The sequence below is a fragment of the Salmo salar genome, chromosome 14 (assembly GCF_965601325.2).
Source record: "Salmo salar chromosome 14, fSalSal1, whole genome shotgun sequence".
NCBI classification, from domain to species: domain Eukaryota; kingdom Metazoa; phylum Chordata; class Actinopteri; order Salmoniformes; family Salmonidae; genus Salmo; species Salmo salar.
The window spans coordinates 38,293,651-38,313,045 of NC_138304.1; the positions used below are offsets into that span (position 1 = coordinate 38,293,651).

The 19,395-nt window shown below is 44.7% G+C and overlaps 1 protein-coding gene across 1 annotated transcript; it reads left to right on the forward strand.

Moving 5' to 3' along the window:
- The first annotated feature begins 14,260 nt into the window (after window positions 1-14,260).
- Window positions 14,261-17,898, forward strand: LOC106569468 (protocadherin-8). The gene is made up of 3 exons (XM_014140844.3): window positions 14,261-16,814; window positions 17,014-17,248; window positions 17,389-17,898. Exons 1-3 carry the CDS (start codon window positions 14,397-14,399, stop codon window positions 17,754-17,756), a joined length of 3,021 nt encoding a protein of 1,006 aa, XP_013996319.1. The 5' UTR covers window positions 14,261-14,396; the 3' UTR covers window positions 17,757-17,898.
- The last annotated feature ends 1,497 nt before the right edge of the window (window positions 17,899-19,395 follow it).

A 19,395-nucleotide genomic window follows, 5' to 3' on the forward strand; every position in this document is an offset into this window, starting at 1 on the left:
AATATAGCAACAAAGCAAACCTGCCAAGAGAGGTCATCCACCAAAACTAATGGACCAGGCAAGGAGGGCATTAATCAGAGAGGCAACAAAGAGACCAAAGATAACCCTGAAGGAGCTGCAAAGCTCCACAGCGGAGGTTGGAGTTTCTGTCCATAGGACCACTTTAAGCCGGACACTCCACAGAGCTGGGCTTTACGGAAGAGTGGCCAGAAAAAAAGCCATTGCTTAAAGAAAAAAAGAAGCAAACATGTGGGAGACTCCCCAAACATATGGAAGAAGGTACTCTGGTCATCAAGGAAAACACTATGTCTGGTGCAAACCCAACACCTCTCATCACCCCGAGAACACCATCCCCATAGTGAAGCATGGTGGTGGCAGCATCATGCTGTGGGGATGTTTTTCATCGGCAGGGACTGGGAAACTGGTCAGAATTGAAGGAATGATTGATGGTGCTAAATACAGGGAATTTTTTTGAGGGAAACCTGTTTTAGTCTTCCAGAGATTTGAGACTGGGACGGAGGTTCACCTTCTAGCAGGACAATGACCCTAAGCATACTGCTAAAGCAACACTTGAGTGGTTTAAGGGGAAACATTTAAATATCTTGGAATGGCCTAGTCAAAGCCCAGACCTCAATCCAATTGAGAATCTGTGGTATGACTTAAAGATTGCTGTATACCAGCAGAACCCATCCAACTTGAAGGAGCTGGAGCAGTTTTGACTTGAAGAATGGGGAGAAATCCCAGTGGCTAGATGTGCCAAGGTTATAGAGACATACCCCAAGAGACTTGCAGCTGTAATTGCTGCAAAAGGTGGCTCTACAAAGTATTGACTTTGGAGGGGGGGTGAATAGTTATGCACGCTCAAGTATTCCGTTTTTTTGTCTTATTTCTTGTTTGTTTCACAATAAAAAATATTTTGCATCTTCAAAGTGGTAGGCATGATGTGTAAATCAAATGATACAACCCCCCCCCCCAAAAAAAAATCTAGTTTAATTCCAGGTTGTAAGGCAACAAAAAAGGAAAAATGCCAAGGGGGTGAATACTTTCGCAAGCCACTGTATCTACAACAAAAAATCTATGTGTACGTGTGTATAGTGCGTATGTTCTCATGTGTTTGTATGCATGTTTCTGTGCCTGTGTTTGTGTTGCTTCACAGTCCCCGCTGTTCCATAAGGTGTATTTTTATCTTTTTTAAAAATCTAATTTTACTGCTTGCATGAGTTACTTATGGTGGAATAGAGTTCCATGTAGTCATGGCTCTATGTAGTACTGTGTGCCTCCCATAGTCTGTTCTGGACTTGGGGACTGTGAAGAGACCTCTGGTGGCATGTCTTGGGTGTCTGAGCTGTGTGCCAGTAGTTCAAACAGACCGCTCGGTGCATTCAACATATCAATACCTCTCACAAATATAAGTAGTAATGAAGTCAATCTCTCCTTCACTTTGAGCCAGGGAAGATTGACATGCATATTGCTAAGGTTAACTGTCTGTGTACATCTAAGGGCCAGCCGTGCTGCCCTGTGCTGAGCTAATTGCAATTTTCCTAAGTCCCTCTTTGTGGCACATGACCATACAACTGAACAGTAGTCCAGGTGCGACAAAACTAGGGCCTGTAGGACCTGACTTGTTGATAGTGCTGTTAAGAAGGCAGAGCAGCGCTTTACTATGGACAGACTTCTCTCCATTTAGCTACTGTTGTATCAATATGTTTGGACCAGGACAGTTTACAATCCAGGGTTACTCCAAACAGTTTAGTCACCTCAACTTGTTCAATTTCCACATTATTCATTACGATATTTAGCTGAGGTTTAGGGTTTAGTGAATGCTTTGTCCCAAATACAATGATTTTTAGTTTTTTTCATAATTAGGACTAACTTATTCTTTGCCACCCATTCTGAAATGAACTGCAGCTCTTTGTTAAGTGTTGCAGTCATTTCAGTCATTGTAGTAGCTGATGTGTATAGTGTTGAGTCAACCGCATACATAGACACACTGACACACCAGCATGTCATTAGATTGAAAAAAGTAAGGGGCCTAGACAGCTGCCCTGGGGAATTCCTTATTCTACCTAACTCTTCATCCACAAAATATCAGGGGGTGTAAATCCATAACACTTATGTTTTTCCATCAGTAGACTATGATCGATAATGTCCAGAGCCCCACTGAAGTCTAACAAAACAGCCCACACAATCTTTTTATCATACATTTCTCTCAGCCAATCATCAGTCATTTGTGTAAGCGCTGTGCTTGTTGAACTTCCTTCCCTATAAGCATGCTGAAAGTCTTTACTCAGACCCAGGTGGCTTGTCATTGTTGATAGACAACAATAATTGTTTCACCTCTTCCACACTCACTTTACGGAATTCATAAATACAACGCTTGTCTTAAATCATTTGGTCAGATATACTTGGATGTGTACTGTCAGCATTTGTTGCTGGCATGTCATGCCTAAATTTCCTAATCTTGCCAATTAAATAATCATTAGAGTAGCAATATCAGTAAGTTTTGTGATGAATGGGGGAACCATTCAATGAATGATAGAGAGGACTGAGCATTTTTGCCCAAAATTTCATTTAAGCTTCTCCAAAGCTTTTTACTATCATTCTTTATGTCATTTATCGTTGTTTCATAGTGTAGTTTCTTCTTTTTATTCAGTTTAGTCAAATGATTTCTCAATTTGCAGTACGTTTTTACAGTCATTTTCTTTATGGGTGCATGCTTATTAGTAACTGGGATAACTTATATGGGCTACGTGGGACGCTAGCGTCCCACCTGCGGGACACAGCCAGTGAAATATCAGGGCGGCAAATTCAAAAACAACAAAATGTCATAATTCAACTTTCTCAAACATACAACTATTTTACAACATTTTAAAGATACACTTCTCCTTCATGTAACCACATTGTCCGATTTCAAAAAGGCTTTACAGCGAAAGCAAAACATTAGATTATGTTAGGAGAGTACATAGACAAAAATAATCACACAGCCATTTTCCAAGCAAGGACATGTGTCAATAAAACTCAAAACACAGCTAAATGAAGCACTAACCTTTGACGATCTTCATTAGATGACACTCCTAGGACATAATGTTACACAATACATGTATGTTTTGTTCGATAAAGTTCATATTTATATCCAAAAACAGCATTTTAAATTGGCGCGTGATGTTCAGAAAATGTATTCCCACCAAAATGTCCGGTGAATGTGCACATCAATTTACAAAAATACTCATCATAAACATTGACAAAATATACAACAATTATTTAAAGACTTATAGATAGACTACCCCTGGATGCAACCGCTGTGTCAGATTTTAAAATAGCTTTACGGAGAAAGCACATTTTTCAATATTCTGAGTACATAGCTCAGCCATCACGGTGAGCTATTCAGACACCCGCCAAGTTCGGGCCAACCTAAACTCAGAAATAGTATTAGAAATATTCTCTTACCTTTGCTGATCTTTGTCAGAATGCACTCCCAGGACTGCTACTTCCACAAGAAATGTTGTTTTTGTTCGAAATAATACATATTTATGTACAAATACCTCAGTTTTGTTCGTGCGTACAGATCACTTATCCAAAGGCATAATGCACGAGCGCGGAACGAGAGACGAAAAGTCAAAATGTTCCATTACCGTACTTAGAAGCATGTCAAACGCTGTTTAAAATCAATCTTTATGGTATTTTTAACGTAAAATTGCAATAATATTCCAACCGGACAATAGCATATTCATTCAAGAAGAAAAAGAAGGAACGGCGTGCTCGCGTGACGGCGCATATCCAATCCCTTTGTTGCCAGGCAGACCACTCAGTAACTGAGCTCCTATTATCTGCCCAGTGACAGGAGAATGCTCAAACCACTTTCTGAAGGCTTTAGACAGCCAATGGAAGCCTTAGGAAGTGCAACGTAACCCCACGGATACTGTAGTTTCGAAAGGGACTAGAAAGAAGAACTACAATTCTCAGATCCTCCACTTCCTAGTTGACTTTTTCTCAGGTTTTTGCCTGCCATATGAGTTCTGTTATACTCACAGATACCATTCAAACAGTTTTAGAAACTTCCGAGTGTTTTCTATCCGAATCTACTAATGATATGCATATTCTAGTTTCTGGGCCAGAGTAGTAACCTGTTTAAATTGGGTACGTTTTTCATCCGGCCGTGAAAATACTGCCCCCTAGCCCAGACAGGATAAGCAATTTCATAAGTGTGTCAGGTGCAGCGTGTGGTTGTTTCTCATTACACACCATGGACCAACAAATATTATTTACATCAACAACATAGGAATCACTACAAAACGTATTGTATGACCTCTTATTCACTATACTAGGCCCAGCCTTTGGAACTTTGGTTTTCCTAGATATGTATTCTATATTGTGATCACTATTGGATCTGGATACAGCTTTCAAGCTAATTTCTGCAGCATTAGTAAAGATGTGATCAATACATGTTGATGATTTCATTAGTGTGCTGTTTATAACTACCCTGGTAGTTTGACTGATAACCTGAACCAGGTTACAGGTACTAGTTACAGTTTGAAGCTTTCTCTTGAGTGGGCAGCCTGATGAAAGCCAGTCAATATTTAAATCACCCAGAAAATATACCTCTCTGTTGGTATCACATACATTATCAAGCATTTCACACGTTCTCCAGATATTGACTGTTAGCACTTGGTGGTCTATGGCAGCATTGGTTGCGCATGCAATAGGCCTATGCTTCATTACATTGAGCTGGCTAATATAGAGTTGAGTTGATAGAATGTAGAAATAATTTATGTAAGAACAGACAATGAGGTAGCCTATAATGTAACCATACAACCCCTCTCCCAAGCAAAAACAATATACAGTACTAGGACTATAGACAAATAACATTAGGCTAGGCAATAGCAACTAGATTATTCTAAAAGCAGATTAAAATTCTTAGAGGAATCTGGACAAACTTCAACTGTGTTCCATTACTGTTTTATTATAAAATGAAACAGCCTAAAACATCGATTGCAGGAATATAGGCCTACCTCTTTTCGTTGGTCTTCCTTTGCAATTGTGTGTCTTTGACGGCTCACTTAAATAATGTATGTATGACCACCAGATTCCTATTCACAGAGTTTCCATCGGTCAACCAGGCCTGTAGAATACCTCACTGCATGGCCTCTCTTTACCACTTTCATCTGCGCCACAATCAGGACATATTTCATGCAGTAAGGAGCGCTGAAGCACAGCGAGAGCTCGCGTTCAAACGAGTTTAATTGTCCTTGTAATTGACAATTCGGTTCCGGTATATTACCGATTTTCCGGTCCTTCTTTATGGAGAGAGGTTAACCCCCGAGTTATGGGCTCTCTGATCAAATTCATTGGTAACACTTTTATATTGCACTGTATTAAAGTCAAATTGGTCAATGCATTGTAAGACTGGTAATAAGCATGAATTAACCACACATGTATTTAGCATCTCATAATGAGTTACAATCAGTCATTTTGATATTGGAAGCTTACCACTCATAGCCAAAGGCATACCATTATGAGTTGATGATAAAAAGGTATCAGCCATGTCTTTAGCAATATGCAGGTTTTAGGTGTTACCACATTTCATCAATGTATGGACACCAGGAACTGAGGGACTAGTTTGTTTTTCTGATTATGTAGGTTCTATCCTGAAAGGTAGGCCTATGTGTATAATGGTGGGCCCAATAGCCAGACCTAAACAGATTGAGGCTATGGACCTGAGTGAGTCTGTTGAGGTGGGTGTTTGAATGAATGGAAAGCACCAGGATTGTTGTCCATAGGCCTACTGATAAAGCTCATAGCAGGATGGGCAATTCACCCTCCGATGACCCCAGCGGTGTGGATACAGGCTTTAACTCCAGCCAAAACATCTGAATCTACTAATTATAGTCTTCAGTCAAGGTTTGATGAGAAGCCTTGAAATAGGCTTGTTAGGCCTACTGCTTTGCTAAGGCAGAAGCCTACATCCACATGGGCCCTTAGAGGGTAAGGCTCCTTACCCCTCCTTCAGGCCTATCTAATTACCCTGGGCCCTAAAAGCACTTGTCCTGGCGTAACAAACTCCCTTTAGTCCAGTCACAGCCTCTGCATCAGACCTCAGAGACCTTGAATATAGAGCAGGCATTCTTTCTAATGAGGCAGAACTTCATGGTTCCCCTTTAATAAAACTTTCTCTGGCTCCACTTCTACAGTAACAAAGCCTGAATTTAAAAAAGTTTGCCCTGTTTTTTTTGTTGTTGCTGTGACACACAAACGGTTCAGATGAATCGAATACTGCCTGCTATTTCCCCTTGCGCTAATACTGACGCCAGCGTGTGTGTGACAGCGTTCCAGAGATGCTCATGCAGAGAAATAGGCCGCTTTGGCGGGAAGCGCGAGTATCAGAACAGGGCTCCTCAGGGGAAAGCTTTGATGCCGCCTGGTTGTAGTTAATTACTCTACATTTCACTTTGTGTCTAGAACTCTGTTGAGGTAGAGGATTTTTTCCTTCCTTTTTGTATTTGTTATTATTCTTCCCAGCCCCTTTTCCAAATGTTCTTAGGTTTATTTACTGTGCGCAGATCTGGGTGGGGTAACTGTGTGTGTGTGTGTGTGTGTGTGTGTGTGTGTGTGTGTGTGTGTGTGTGTGTGTGTGTGTGTGTGTGTGTGTGTGTGTGTGTGTGTGTGTGTGTGTGTGTGTGTGTGTGTGTGTGTGTGTGTGTGTGTGTGTGTGTGTGTGTCATCCTCTATGACTCCAACCATTGAACATTCACAGGATTTCACTGTGTGAAATCTTAAAGGGGCTCCCGAGTGGCACAGCGGTCTAAGGCACTGCATCTCAGTGCTATAGGCGTCACTACAGACCCTGGTTCGATTCCAGGCTGTATTACAGCTGGCTGTGATTGGGAGTCCCATGGGGCAGCGCACAATTGGCCCAGCGTGGTCCGGGTTAGGGTTTAGCCGGTGTAGGCCGTCATTGTAAAGAAGGATTTGTTCTAACTGACTAGCCTAGTTAAATAAGAACAAATAAAGATACAGTCACTCCTGAGGGAAAGTGTGTGTATTTTGTTTTCTAAAGAGTTAGACAAAGTATATTTTGTTAAGTACCAAGAACCCAGTTTCGCCTCATTAACGTCTCAGGGCCCTCTTGAACAAGAACAATCAAGGCCAAGAGTTTAAATATTAATTAGAGAATATTGTGTTCGATGTTGTTTCAGAATTCTCATGTGAACCTTTGCCGCATATATAAGTTATTTGTTTTAAAGAAGCGGTTGTTTTCTCCTGCAGGAAAACGGGACCCTGTCTTCAAACTCTCCCTGGCACACGCAAAGAGAGGAGAGTGTAAATTGGCGACACACTGTGTGTGAATGTGTGTATTTAGCCTATGTGTCTGCTGTCCCCTCACATTGCACATTGCTTTTTAGGAAGCGTTTTTTTCTAACGTTCAAAGGGAATTGTATATGAAAGATGTCGTACATGGCCCCTAAACATGGGCCTTTCCTGCGTGTTGGGGGAGTGCCAACTTCCTCTCCAATGACAAATCATCTGCACTGATAGCACACATATGTCTGACCGATGTTGGCCCAATGTATACATGATACATCGTGAAGATGTAGTATGGAGAGTGTTGGCTAATTGGCAAGACGTTGCCGAGACGTCCGGACTGTGATCACATTCCCCCCTCAGTCGTTGTTTGGACGATGCATGTCAAGCTGCATGCTGCTCTACAGATGACATTAACTTACAGATTACCTTTATTTGAGGTCTGGTCTATAGCTTGCAATCCCCATGAACGATTTGAAACCCTTATCAAATAAACACATGATAAACATTGAATTTGAATGGGAAGAAAGATTATTAGCTAAATCACAGAAGGTGGGTGTAGCTGGTGCATGAAGTCAGGCGCAGGAGACCAGAATGAGGGAGCAACGTATTTTACTCAAAACATAAAGGCACATGGTAACAATACACTTGACCAGTAATCAACGGTAAACATTACGCATGGGTGAACACAGCACCTGTGGAAAAACCAGCCATCACGAACCGAACTGAACATAGAAATAATCACACACAACAAACATGGGGGAAACAGAGGGTTAAATACATGAACATGGAATTGGATAATGAAAACCAGGTGTGTAGAAAATAAAGACAAAACCAATGGAAAATGAAAGATGGATCAGCGATGGCTAGAAGACCGGTGACGTGGACCGCCGAACGCCGACCGAACAAGGAGAGGGACCGACCTCGGCGGAAGTCGTGACACTTTTTGTTTTAAACCTTTATTTAACAAGGCAGGTAAATTTAGAACAAATTCTTATTTACAATGACAGCCTACCCCGGGAAAACCCTAACCCGAATATCACTGGGCCAATTGTGCGCCGCCCTATTAGACTCCCGATCACGGCCGGTTATGATACAACTTGGAATCGAATCAGTGTCTGTAGTGACGCCTCTAGCACTGAGATGCAGTGCCTTAGACCACTGCGCCACTGAACAGGGAAGGTTGCTGTTTTCCAAGCCATAATATCCTAACACAAGCTAAATGTAAATATGTGACCAAAAAACATGAGATCACGTTATCAACAGATAGGACATTGGGATTTGGCACAAATTCTCCTTTGTTCGTTAGTAGGCCATTCTTGAACTCAAATGTCTTTCTCTTTCTCTCTCTCTCTCTCTCTCCCTCCCTCCCTCCCTCCCTCCCTCCCTCCCTCCCTCCCTCCCTCCCTCTCTCTCTCCACTCTCTCTTTTCTCTCTCCATTATTTTTTGTCCTCTCTGTCCCTCTACTCTCTCTCCATTCTCCCTCTCTCCCATCTCGGTGTAAGTGTGGGTAGGTATCAGTTTTACATACTGATCCACACTGATCCTACTGTGGGCTGACGAGACCACCATAGAACAGCTATTGGCTGATTAATTACAAATGCATGCAGAGAGAGAGGGAGAGAGAGAGAGAGAGAGAGGGGGGGGGGGGAGAGGGAGAGGGAGAGAGAAAGAGGGGGAGAGGGATGGGTGGGGGCTAGCGATGCGACAGAGAAAGGGGGTTTTGGGAGTGAGAGAGAAGATGGGTGGGGGTGAGATGTGAGAGCGAGAGAAAGATGAGAGATAGGAATTGTAAAGTGAGTGGTGGGAGGAAAAGAGAAAATGTCTACATCGTTGTTTACTTTAAAGACCCGTTCCACCTCAGCCGTTAATGCAGTGAATAGCTCTCGCTTGTGACTCATCTGCTCTTTATAAAGTAGGTCAGTAGGTTTTTTGCTCGAAGTCCTAATAAGGCTTACAGAGTTCTAAAAGCCCCCAAGTTCTGAAGTTCTGGGGGGAATCACTCCCACGCTCACCTCTACAGAGCCAAAAATGGTGTAATAGATAATTCTACCCAAAACATGTCTCATGAAATGCCAGTAGTTATACATGTTATTCTATTAGAGTAGTCCTACATGTTATATAGACCTAAGATGATCAGTGTGCCTCAGGGCATTGGGCCTGGCCGTTAGCACTAGTCGGGATCAGCTTAGGCCTACACTTCCCTTAACCTTTATGGGGTGAAATGCAATTCTGACTTATGGCCAGTGTGGCAACTGCATAGTGTCTGCATAGTGTTCATGAGGACAACAACAGGCATAACTTCACAGGAGTGATACCCGGCGTCTGCCGCTCCCCCTTTAACAGCTTTCTTAACTCATCCTCCCCATCTGTCCATCTGCAACCCACCCCTCCACCCAGTCCGGCAAGTGTGTGTGTGTGTGTGTGTGTGTGTGTGTGTGTGTGTGTGTGTGTGTGTGTGTGTGTGTGTGTGTGTGTGTGTGTGTGTGTGTGTGTGTGTGTGTGTGTGTGTGTGTGCGTGCGTGCATGTGTTTTGCAGGTTCCCCACAAACCTGATCTGACAGCTTTCCCTTTTATTTTTATTTTACAGAAATTTGAAAAAACTCCCATATTCGTCCTTCCACAGAGCCCCTGAATTCTTTAGATACAGCCTCCAACTGAAACGCTCCCTCCCTCAGTAATGTATGGGCCAAGGTCCTCAGACAATAACTTTCTGCCATTCCCTTTATTCAACTAATGTGAGAATCTTTATGTGAGTGTTCCTTTGACCTCCTGCTTCTCTTTCACTGTGATGGCGGACAGGGGCAGCGAGGCGAGACACAGCGAGACAAAAGCTGATGAGATTCAAAAGGATTGAAAGAGACAAGGGACAGAGGAGGAGGAGACTGAGGAACCCTTTAAATCACCATTGGAAAGTCATTAGAAACCTGGCGGGGCCGGGCCGGGATGGCCGCACAGATTGCCTGCTCCCGAACACAAAACCGGTAATGAAGTGGAAGCTAGGAGGGAGTGGCAGGAGACAGATTTCTTTGGATTAGCTATACTGGCCCTAAAGTTTCCTTCAGTCTGTGTGGGTGTTAAAAAATATGTATTCATGAGGTGTTAACCGTTTTGTTTGTCTGATGGTGGAATGTATTCAAAGTGTTGCAGCTATCTGCGACAGATGGCTGAGATGTGATGGATCTGAGCAGAAGTTAACTAACACATTGTTGAGAAAAGAAATGAGGGAGAGAAAATAAAACCCAGAAAAGAGAAACAATGATCATGTGTTGCCCATGCTATTTCCATGTTACCAATCTGGTTTTAATTCATCTGAGCTCTCCTCTCCGCTGGCTACTGGGAGAGAGTAGGAGAGAGGAGAGAGGGGAGAGGAGCATATGATGGGGAAATAGATGTGGTTAGCATTGATAAATCATGTTTCATTCGAATAGTCTACATAATGTGATGCTATTATTAGTTTAAAAATAAACATAGCCTACATAAAGGATAGCTTGGTATAGCCTATATCTGTAAAATGTGATGTGATACGCTACGTAAAACTATTCAGCCAACCACGCATTGAGGATAATTAATCTTTTATGAGCCAACGGTTTAAAAGCCTTCAAGGAGGAGCCTGAAACAGTCTAATTTATATTTCTTTATTCTCATTCTGTGTCCTGATTTCTCTATTCACACGACATCTGGAGCCTAAATACTGTCAATTAGAGGACCCGACTCAACACTCTTTCAAGTGCTCCTCTCTTTAACCTGGTTATGTCGAGGGCTAACTGTTGAGCCTGATGGGGCATTCACACATTTATACTGTCTTTATTTAGCAATGGTCGGTAGGATTATCCCAAATGGACCCTGTTGAGTCTCCTCTCTCCGTTAGAGGTGATAATGAGATAATTAGTTGTGAATCACGTTAGGAACTAATTAGGATGTGTGCGTGTGATGGCACGCGAGTTAAGCAAAGGTTAGCGGGAGGTTGAAGGGGCGCGAGAGGGGCGACCGCCTGCCTGCCTCAACAGCTCGAGGATCGATTATCTTGGACATCCCTATGTACCCCTCCTTCCCTAATTCTCTCACCCTTCCTCTCCTCTTCTGCCTACTTTCCCATCCGACGGATAATGAAGCCTAAATCACCTAATTTCCATCTCAATGAGTTAAACCCAACAAGAGACGAGGATCAGGAGACGAGGACCAGGCGACGAACTCCTCACCACAAATGCCGGGCAATCACCAGAGCAAATCGGACAATGCGAGAGAGAGAGAGAGGGAGGAGGTAGGAAGGAAAGGGAGAGTGCGGGTCTGCAAATTGAAATTGAGTGCGGGTCTGCAAAAAAATATTTGTTAAGAAAATGGTAATATGTCTCGTGAACAATAGAAGGGATTTGCGAGGCTCGCACTAATTCTGCTATTGTTGAACTCGCGTGCAGACGGGTGAGAGTGACACACCAATCACGTGAGAGAATGAGGTGTGTGTGCGAGTGTCAGAGCTGGAGTAGTGAAAGCACGCTCACACAAAAGGCAGTTTTGGTTTGCCGAAAGTCTGTCCAGTATTTTAAAGAGAATCTAAAGAGGTCTTAAGAACAAAACTCTCCCTTTCTCTCTTTCACACACACACACACACACACACACACACACACACACACACACACACACACACACACACACACACACACACACACACACATACAGAGATCTCTCTCACACATAATCCGCAAAGTGAGACTCTACACAGTGTAATTTGCCTTTGATTGCGCTCTCTCTCTGTGAGAACACTGAGCTGTGTATTACAACATGCAGGCCTTCGCAGCCTAATACAGAATAAACAGAATAAACATTCTATGAAAAGTGAAAAGTCAATAGGCCTACAGCTAGAATCAGTCTACAGAATGTATTGAGTTACATTAGAAGGGTTTTAAAGAGGTAGGCCTATTAAACCTTTTTATTAAATAATGTTTGGATTAAGGCTTTTGTTTCCATAATAGCAGCCTATATTTGATTGTTGACTGTTGCAAACACTTTGCCCAAATGTATTAATGTATTTTATCACGGGCTGTTCTCTGGTACGCCTGGCGGGCCCATATAGCCAACAGATCGCACTCACAGGTGTAACCTAGTAGTTCACAGGTATCAGAATATTTAACATTCTGCGGCAGCCGGGCCTTTAGAAGATGCAAACTGATATTAGCTCCTTCTGGAAGGGGTTGCCTTAGAGCTATGTGTGTGTGTGTGTGTGTGTGTGTGTGTGTGTGTGTGTGTGTGTGTGTGTGTGTGTGTGTGTGTGTGTGTGTGTGTGTGTGTGGTGTGTGTGTGTGTGTGTGTGTGGTGTGTGTGTTTCTGTTTCTTACGGAAAGAAAGACAAAATCTCTTAAAGACCCGTCACGGGGCCCAGGCCGTTTTCTAAACGTAGGCCTATTTGAATAGGAGGTACACCCATCTCCTGTTTAATGAAAGGAGTTGTGGCCGGGTCTGGAGCAGGACGAGGTGGGGGGACAAAGGCTGCATGTGGCTCTGGCACATTATGTTGCAGTTAGGCGGAGGGCTGTGTGAGAGCAGCGGGGGTTTGGTTCAGTACAGGCTGGATCACGGGCACAATACACCCGGCGCTGCATAAAGGGAAGCCCTACCATGCCATTATATTGTCACTGCTAACGAGCGCTTCATACGCCTTTGATATAATCTCACTATTGAAATCCGTATAAATCTCCCCGCGTTTACAGCCAAATCCTATTTGTTACGGGTGTGTGTGTATGTGACTGTGGGGGTGAGTGAGTTTTGTCTCTTCACCTGCGCAGCTCTGTTCTGGCAGACGAGGTTGTGGAGAGGGGCTCGCAAGGCGCTGACACGCATGTCAAATGGGCCCCGGTACACCGGCTTTCATTAACAAATCCCCACTCCCGCTCATACTACATCTCGTGGGCTGATCTGAGCTGAGGCAGAATTAGAATAAAATCAATGTTTAAGTAGATAAAGTGGATATAGCCGTTACTATTGAGTCAAATCTGATCTGATAACAGTTATTGGATTACACACGGGGAAAATAATCAAAATATCTACACAGCTCTTGGTGAATAGAGTTACGGAATTATGAATGACAATAACATAGCCATGCACATTGGACAACCATCACAGAAAACTGGTGCACTTGTTGGGTTCATATTCCTATATCTCATACATTTATTAAACCTGTTTTGGTGCAATTCTTTCGTGTAGGTCTATATTACACGTTTTCATTTACAGGCCCACACTGTGGTAGCCTACCCTTTCTTCAGGATTATTGGGTGGGAGGTGCTGCTGACAAACGAATGTGTCCTCTAAAAGGGTTTAGGGGCTCTTTGGGTTGTTGGGACAGGCCTATGTAATACAATTTCCCCTAATAATTGGTCCTTTAGGAGAAGGGATGGATAGGCTTCTGTTCAGAGCTTCCCAACCAAACGTATCAATATTCTGGTGAAGAAACTGATAATGCATCGATAGTCCAATGATCCAATACGTTTTAGGCTGTTTTAGAGGAGAGAGCAATAGAACAGGTCCTATAGCATATGTCCATAATGACGAATGTTTTTCTTTATAGGCTACTGTAGGCTCGCTACTGTCTGTTACCCGAGTGCTTTGTCCTCTAGCTCAGGGGCACTGCGCATCTTGTCTGTTCTCCACGTGTGTTTGTGCGCAGACTCATTTAACAGACCAACCAACATAAACAAGCAACGGAAACTAAACATTTTAAATCAAGCCGAACGTTTAGCCCACCTATCTGTGCCAAGTTTCTCCACACAGTCCAGGAATCTCTAAGCAGGTTTAGAGGTCTTTTAGAAGTCCCCTTTCCGTTTTCAATGCGTGGATTGGTCACAGTGAAGCTCATTTGCATGCGCCGCCCATATAAATCATCCCACTGCAGCCCTCGCGCTGGGAGAGCAAACCTCGGAGAGTGCAAAGCAGAGTGAGCGCGGTCTAAAACTAAGGGATTATTATCACAGCATCCTAATAAGAAAACTGGCGTGCCCAACGAGAGAGGGCGAAATTCAACTTGATAAGTGCTTTTGTTTGAATAAATAGTTGAGTTAAGTGCAGCCAGTTCAGTGGATTTTAGTTGTGTTAAATCGGCAGAATGGGTATGAGAGGGTGGAACTGGTGGGTGCTGGTGGGCATCCCGCTGGCTGTCCTGCCCACTCTCACGCAGGGAAAGACAGTGAAGTACGAGACATTTGAGGAAGACGCCCCGGCAACTGTCATTGGAAACTTGGCCAAGGACATTTCATCCAGCCCCTCCTCCAGCTCCAAGACAAATTTCAGGATGATGAAACAGTTCAACTCGTCTTTTATCCGTTTGAGGGAGAGCGACGGACAGCTGACTATCGGAGAGAGAATTGACAGAGAGAGAATCTGTAAACACACCCTTCACTGCCTCGTCGCCTTTGATGTGGTCAGCTTCTCCAAAGAGCAGTTCAAACTCATCCACGTCGAGGTAGAGGTCAAGGACATCAACGACAATTCCCCCGAGTTTCCACGGAAAGAATCGAGTCTGGAGATCTCCGAAAACACAGCGGTGGGCACGCGGATCCCGTTAGACTTCGCTGTGGATGAAGATGTGGGGTTGAATTACATCCAGAGCTACCAGATCTCCGTTAACAGTCACTTCACCATAGACGTGCTCAGCAGAGCCGACGGGGTTAAATATGCGGAGCTCGTGCTCATGAAGGAGCTGGACCGTGAGACACAGGCTTCTTATGCGCTCGAGCTGGTTGCTATGGACGGCGGCAACCCGTCCCGCACGGGATCCACGCGCATCAACGTTAAGGTAAAAGACTACAATGACAACAGCCCCGTGTTCGACAGGAGCAGTTTCACAGTGGACCTCCCTGAGGACGCACCAGTAGGGTTTCTCTTACTGGACCTGAACGCAGAAGACCCGGATGAGGGGCTGAATGGGGAGGTGGTGTATGGTTTTGGTCACCAGGTGCCATCCGAGATAAGACAACTTTTCAGAGTGGACCGCAAAACGGGACGGCTCACCCTCGAGAGCCCCATTGACTTTGAGAGCAAGAAAACGTACGAATTCGACGTCCAGGCGACTGACCTGGGTCTGAACCCAAGCCCGGCTATCTGTAAGATAGTGGTGCGGGTCCAGGACGTTAACGACAACGCGCCAGAGATCTCCATCACTCCTATGACGTCCATCACGGCTGGAATTGCCTATATCACGGAGGCTGCATCGCGCGAGAGTTTTGTAGCGCTGGTCAGCACCTCTGACATGGACTCTGGTGCTAACGGACAGGTGCACTGTACGCTCTATGGCCACGACCACTTCAGGCTGCAGCAGGCATACGAGGACAGCTTCATGATAGTGAGTACGAGCCCGTTGGACCGGGAGAAGATCCCTGAGTATAATCTAACAGTGGTGGCAGAGGACTTGGGCTCCCCACCGTTCAGAACCATCACCCAGTACACCATCCGGTTGATGGACGAGAATGACAATGCCCCTGTGTTCAGTAAATCGATGTATGAAGTGGCTGTGGAGGAGAATAACGCCCCGGGGGCCTACATCACCACTGTGGTCGCCAGGGACATGGACTTGGGACACAACGGGAAGGTGATCTACAAGCTCACTGACACCTACATCATGGGCTCCCCGGTGTCTACGTTTGTCTCACTGGACCCCGCGAGCGGCTCCATTTACGCACTCAGGAGCTTCAACTATGAAGTCATGAAACAGCTCGAACTCTGCATCACAGCCAGCGACGGTGGGTCCCCGCCCCTCACCGGAACCGCAAGCATTCATGTTAGGATAGTGGACCAGAATGACAACGCACCTGTCATCAACCAGCCCGCGCTAAATAATGGGTCCTCTGAGATTCTGCTGCCCTGGGACGCGCCCTCAGGCTACGTCATCACCCGGGTGGAGGCGCGAGATGCTGATGAGGGCGTGAACGCAGAGCTGTCCTACAGACTGGCCTCTGGAGAGGGTTCCATGTTCTCCGTTAACAAAGCCACCGGGGAGGTCTACCTCAACCGCGAGCTCAGCCACGACGTGGACGAGACCCTGCGCATGACCGTCACGGTGAGTGACAACGGGAGACCTGCGCTCACCGCCACCGCTACGCTTCATTTCCTCCTCATTGTGGGCGCCCCGCCGAGCGACAGGACAGTGTACTGGGCAGGCAGCGGGGAGGCGGGGGATCACGCACAGTGGGACCTGTCAGTGGTGATTATTGTCGTTCTGGCGGGGAGCTGCACGCTCCTGCTGTTAGCAATCATCCTCATTGCCACCACCTGCAACCGGCGGAAACGGGACAAGACTGGAGATGACACCGACTCGTATGGGGAGAAGGAGATCCTGGAAAGGGGCAAGAACATCAGCGACAATCCACTGCTGCCGCTCCATGGAACCGTGGGAGGGTTTGAAGCTCACACCTTCTCTAGCCAGCCCGGGTTTACTGGGACACACACTGGCAGCAGCGACCTGTGCTCCACCTCTGAGGATGGGAGAGAGGCACCATGTGTCTACGAACCGGACAGCAAACCCAAGGTGAGATGCTGTTTTTAATCTAGGCCTACTTTGTCTCTCTGTCTCTCTCTCTCTCTCTCTCCCTCTTTGTCTCTCTCTTTGTCTCTCTCTTTGTCTCTCTCTCTCTCTCTCTCTCTCTCTCTCTCTCTCTCTGTGCTATTGTATTGTGTTGCTGTCCATGGTGCTGAACTATGTGTGTGTTTCTCTCTCTGCTCCACAGGGCTACTCCACTCTGCCCGGCTACGGTAACAGCTACAATAACGGTAAAGAGGCAGTCAGACCAATCACAATCTGGAAGGGCAACTCCTACACCACCATTTCCGCGAGAGACCCCGCGTTCAGCGGGAAGGACAGCGGGAAAGGTGACAGTGACTTTAACGACAGTGACAGTGACATCAGTGGCACCGACCTGAAGAAGGAGGGGGTACCGGTACACCCCATGGGCTGTCACAGTGGTAAGAGACATTATATTTCTTTATCATCATAACCATTATAGTCATTTGAATGAAATCGGTGTGTATGGAATTTTGCTTTTGTGTTTGGTCGCACAAGTAGCCTAACCTCTTCCCCTCCATCCTCTCTCTCTCTTTCTCAGGTCTATGGGCATGTACCAGTGAGTGTAAGGTTCTGGGCCACTCTGACCGCTGCTGGAGCCCCTCGGCTGTCCGTGCTCACATTGGTCCCTCACTCGTTCCCACCCCCACCAGCCAGACTGTCTCCTCCTTCAACAGCCTTTCCAAGACTGCCTCGCTGCCCAGGGACTCGCTCCGGAGGGATAACTATTACCAGGCGCACATCCCCAAAACAACGGGCCTGCAGAGCGTGTATGAGAAGGTGCTACATAAGGAATATGACTATGTCCTGGTCACTCCTCCCAGACCCTTGAGAGTTCAGGAGATTAGTGAAATCACTATCCCAGTCTATGGTCCCACCACGACACGGTGTCCCAGCAATGAAGTCTAAAAAAAGAACCTAATTCACAGAATTCCAAAAATCGGTTTAATTGATAAAACCATGTCAATGAGAATCACATGTTGCTTACAAATGTATGAGATTATTGTTGGAAGAATATGTAAATTAGTTTATATATCCAAAATAATATTTGTGTATTTTGCATTTTTAAGTGTTTCATTGTAAAAGTCACATTTGGAGTTTATATCCAATCACTTTAAAGACTTTGTTGGACATACTGTGTAATTTATGCAAGGACTGTATATAAAGAGTTTATTTTTTATAAAAATCATAGTTAAAAATCGAAGATGTGTACATATTAATTGTAATTATACTCGATTCTAAGGCATGACTTCTATTTAAATGGCCCAGAAACCACGGTTTTGGGCTGGAGACCCGATGTATCAAGTTGATAATTATGTATGAATTTATTTGAATGCAATAATGTAATAATTGTTTAGATTTTGTATCACGATATTCGAAAGAAAATAAACATTGAAATACTGTTTTGCAACCTTAGTAATCTTGTCCCAAATTACTTCTGTTCACTCCTGCATTAGCCTATTTGTGCAAGTCATGCTGCTCTTGGTTTCAGAGGAATAAGGGAGCTAAATAAAAAGGGCTTCTATATTATTCAATAGAGGCATAATCCTTCGTCAAGGCATTATTCCCCTTCTGACAATGAAATGAATTGCCCTCGTCTATTCTGCAATTTGGAGACGAGAGGTGTCGCTATTGTAAAAGCTGTGCGCTCAGTAGTTGACATTCAGTGACAGGACAGTTCAGGAGTGAGGGATGAAATAGCACCTAAAAGTGAATACAAAATACGAACCCCGCCTACTCGTCTCATCCACATTTGATTGAAGATTGACTTTGACTGCTGACAACAAAACGATATGGCCGTCTAGCCAATGTGCTCGCTAGAGGACAAAAAAATGTAACCAATCAAGCTAATCAATCAGATTAAAATTTAACTGAATCCTCTGCACATATAGTCTCCATGAGTTACTTTCTCTGTCTAAAGAGTCTAATAGAGTCTGTGGACCACATCAAGGCGTAGAATCATAATCAGCTGCGCACACATACTCAATCAAAATGCACGTTGCCAAATGCGCGCCGATGTGTAAAAGCGCCCTTGGTGCATTTGGATAGGGAACTGTTTACGCATCGATTGACTATCGCCAATAACCACATGGTGTAATGAATATGTTCGGTAATAAAAACATGTAATGATGGCTCAATCAGTGGACATAAGCATTCCGGAGGGGATTTGTTCCCATGGATCTTGCCTTAGTGGCAGAAATATGGTATCGTCAGCTTGAGACAGGGCGACACATTCCACAGGATCCAACGCTGACTTTAGGCAACGTTAGAACTGAGCGAGAAAGAGAGAGAGAGATAGAGCGACTACTGTAAGAGCAGCTCAGGTATCCCATCTGACTGAACGCATTGTATGTTCCAGGGTGATTTAAGGAAAGGCTTCCTTCTGCCTTTAGATCCGCTGTGCACGTTCACGTTTGTGTTCCACCTACAGAACAAGGCGCGGTCCCGTCTGGATTAGGACTAGAGAAATAGTGCATCATATGTGCCTGTCAAATGTAAATACACACATTATGACAAAGGATTTCTTACATTTTGTAGTCCTACACTG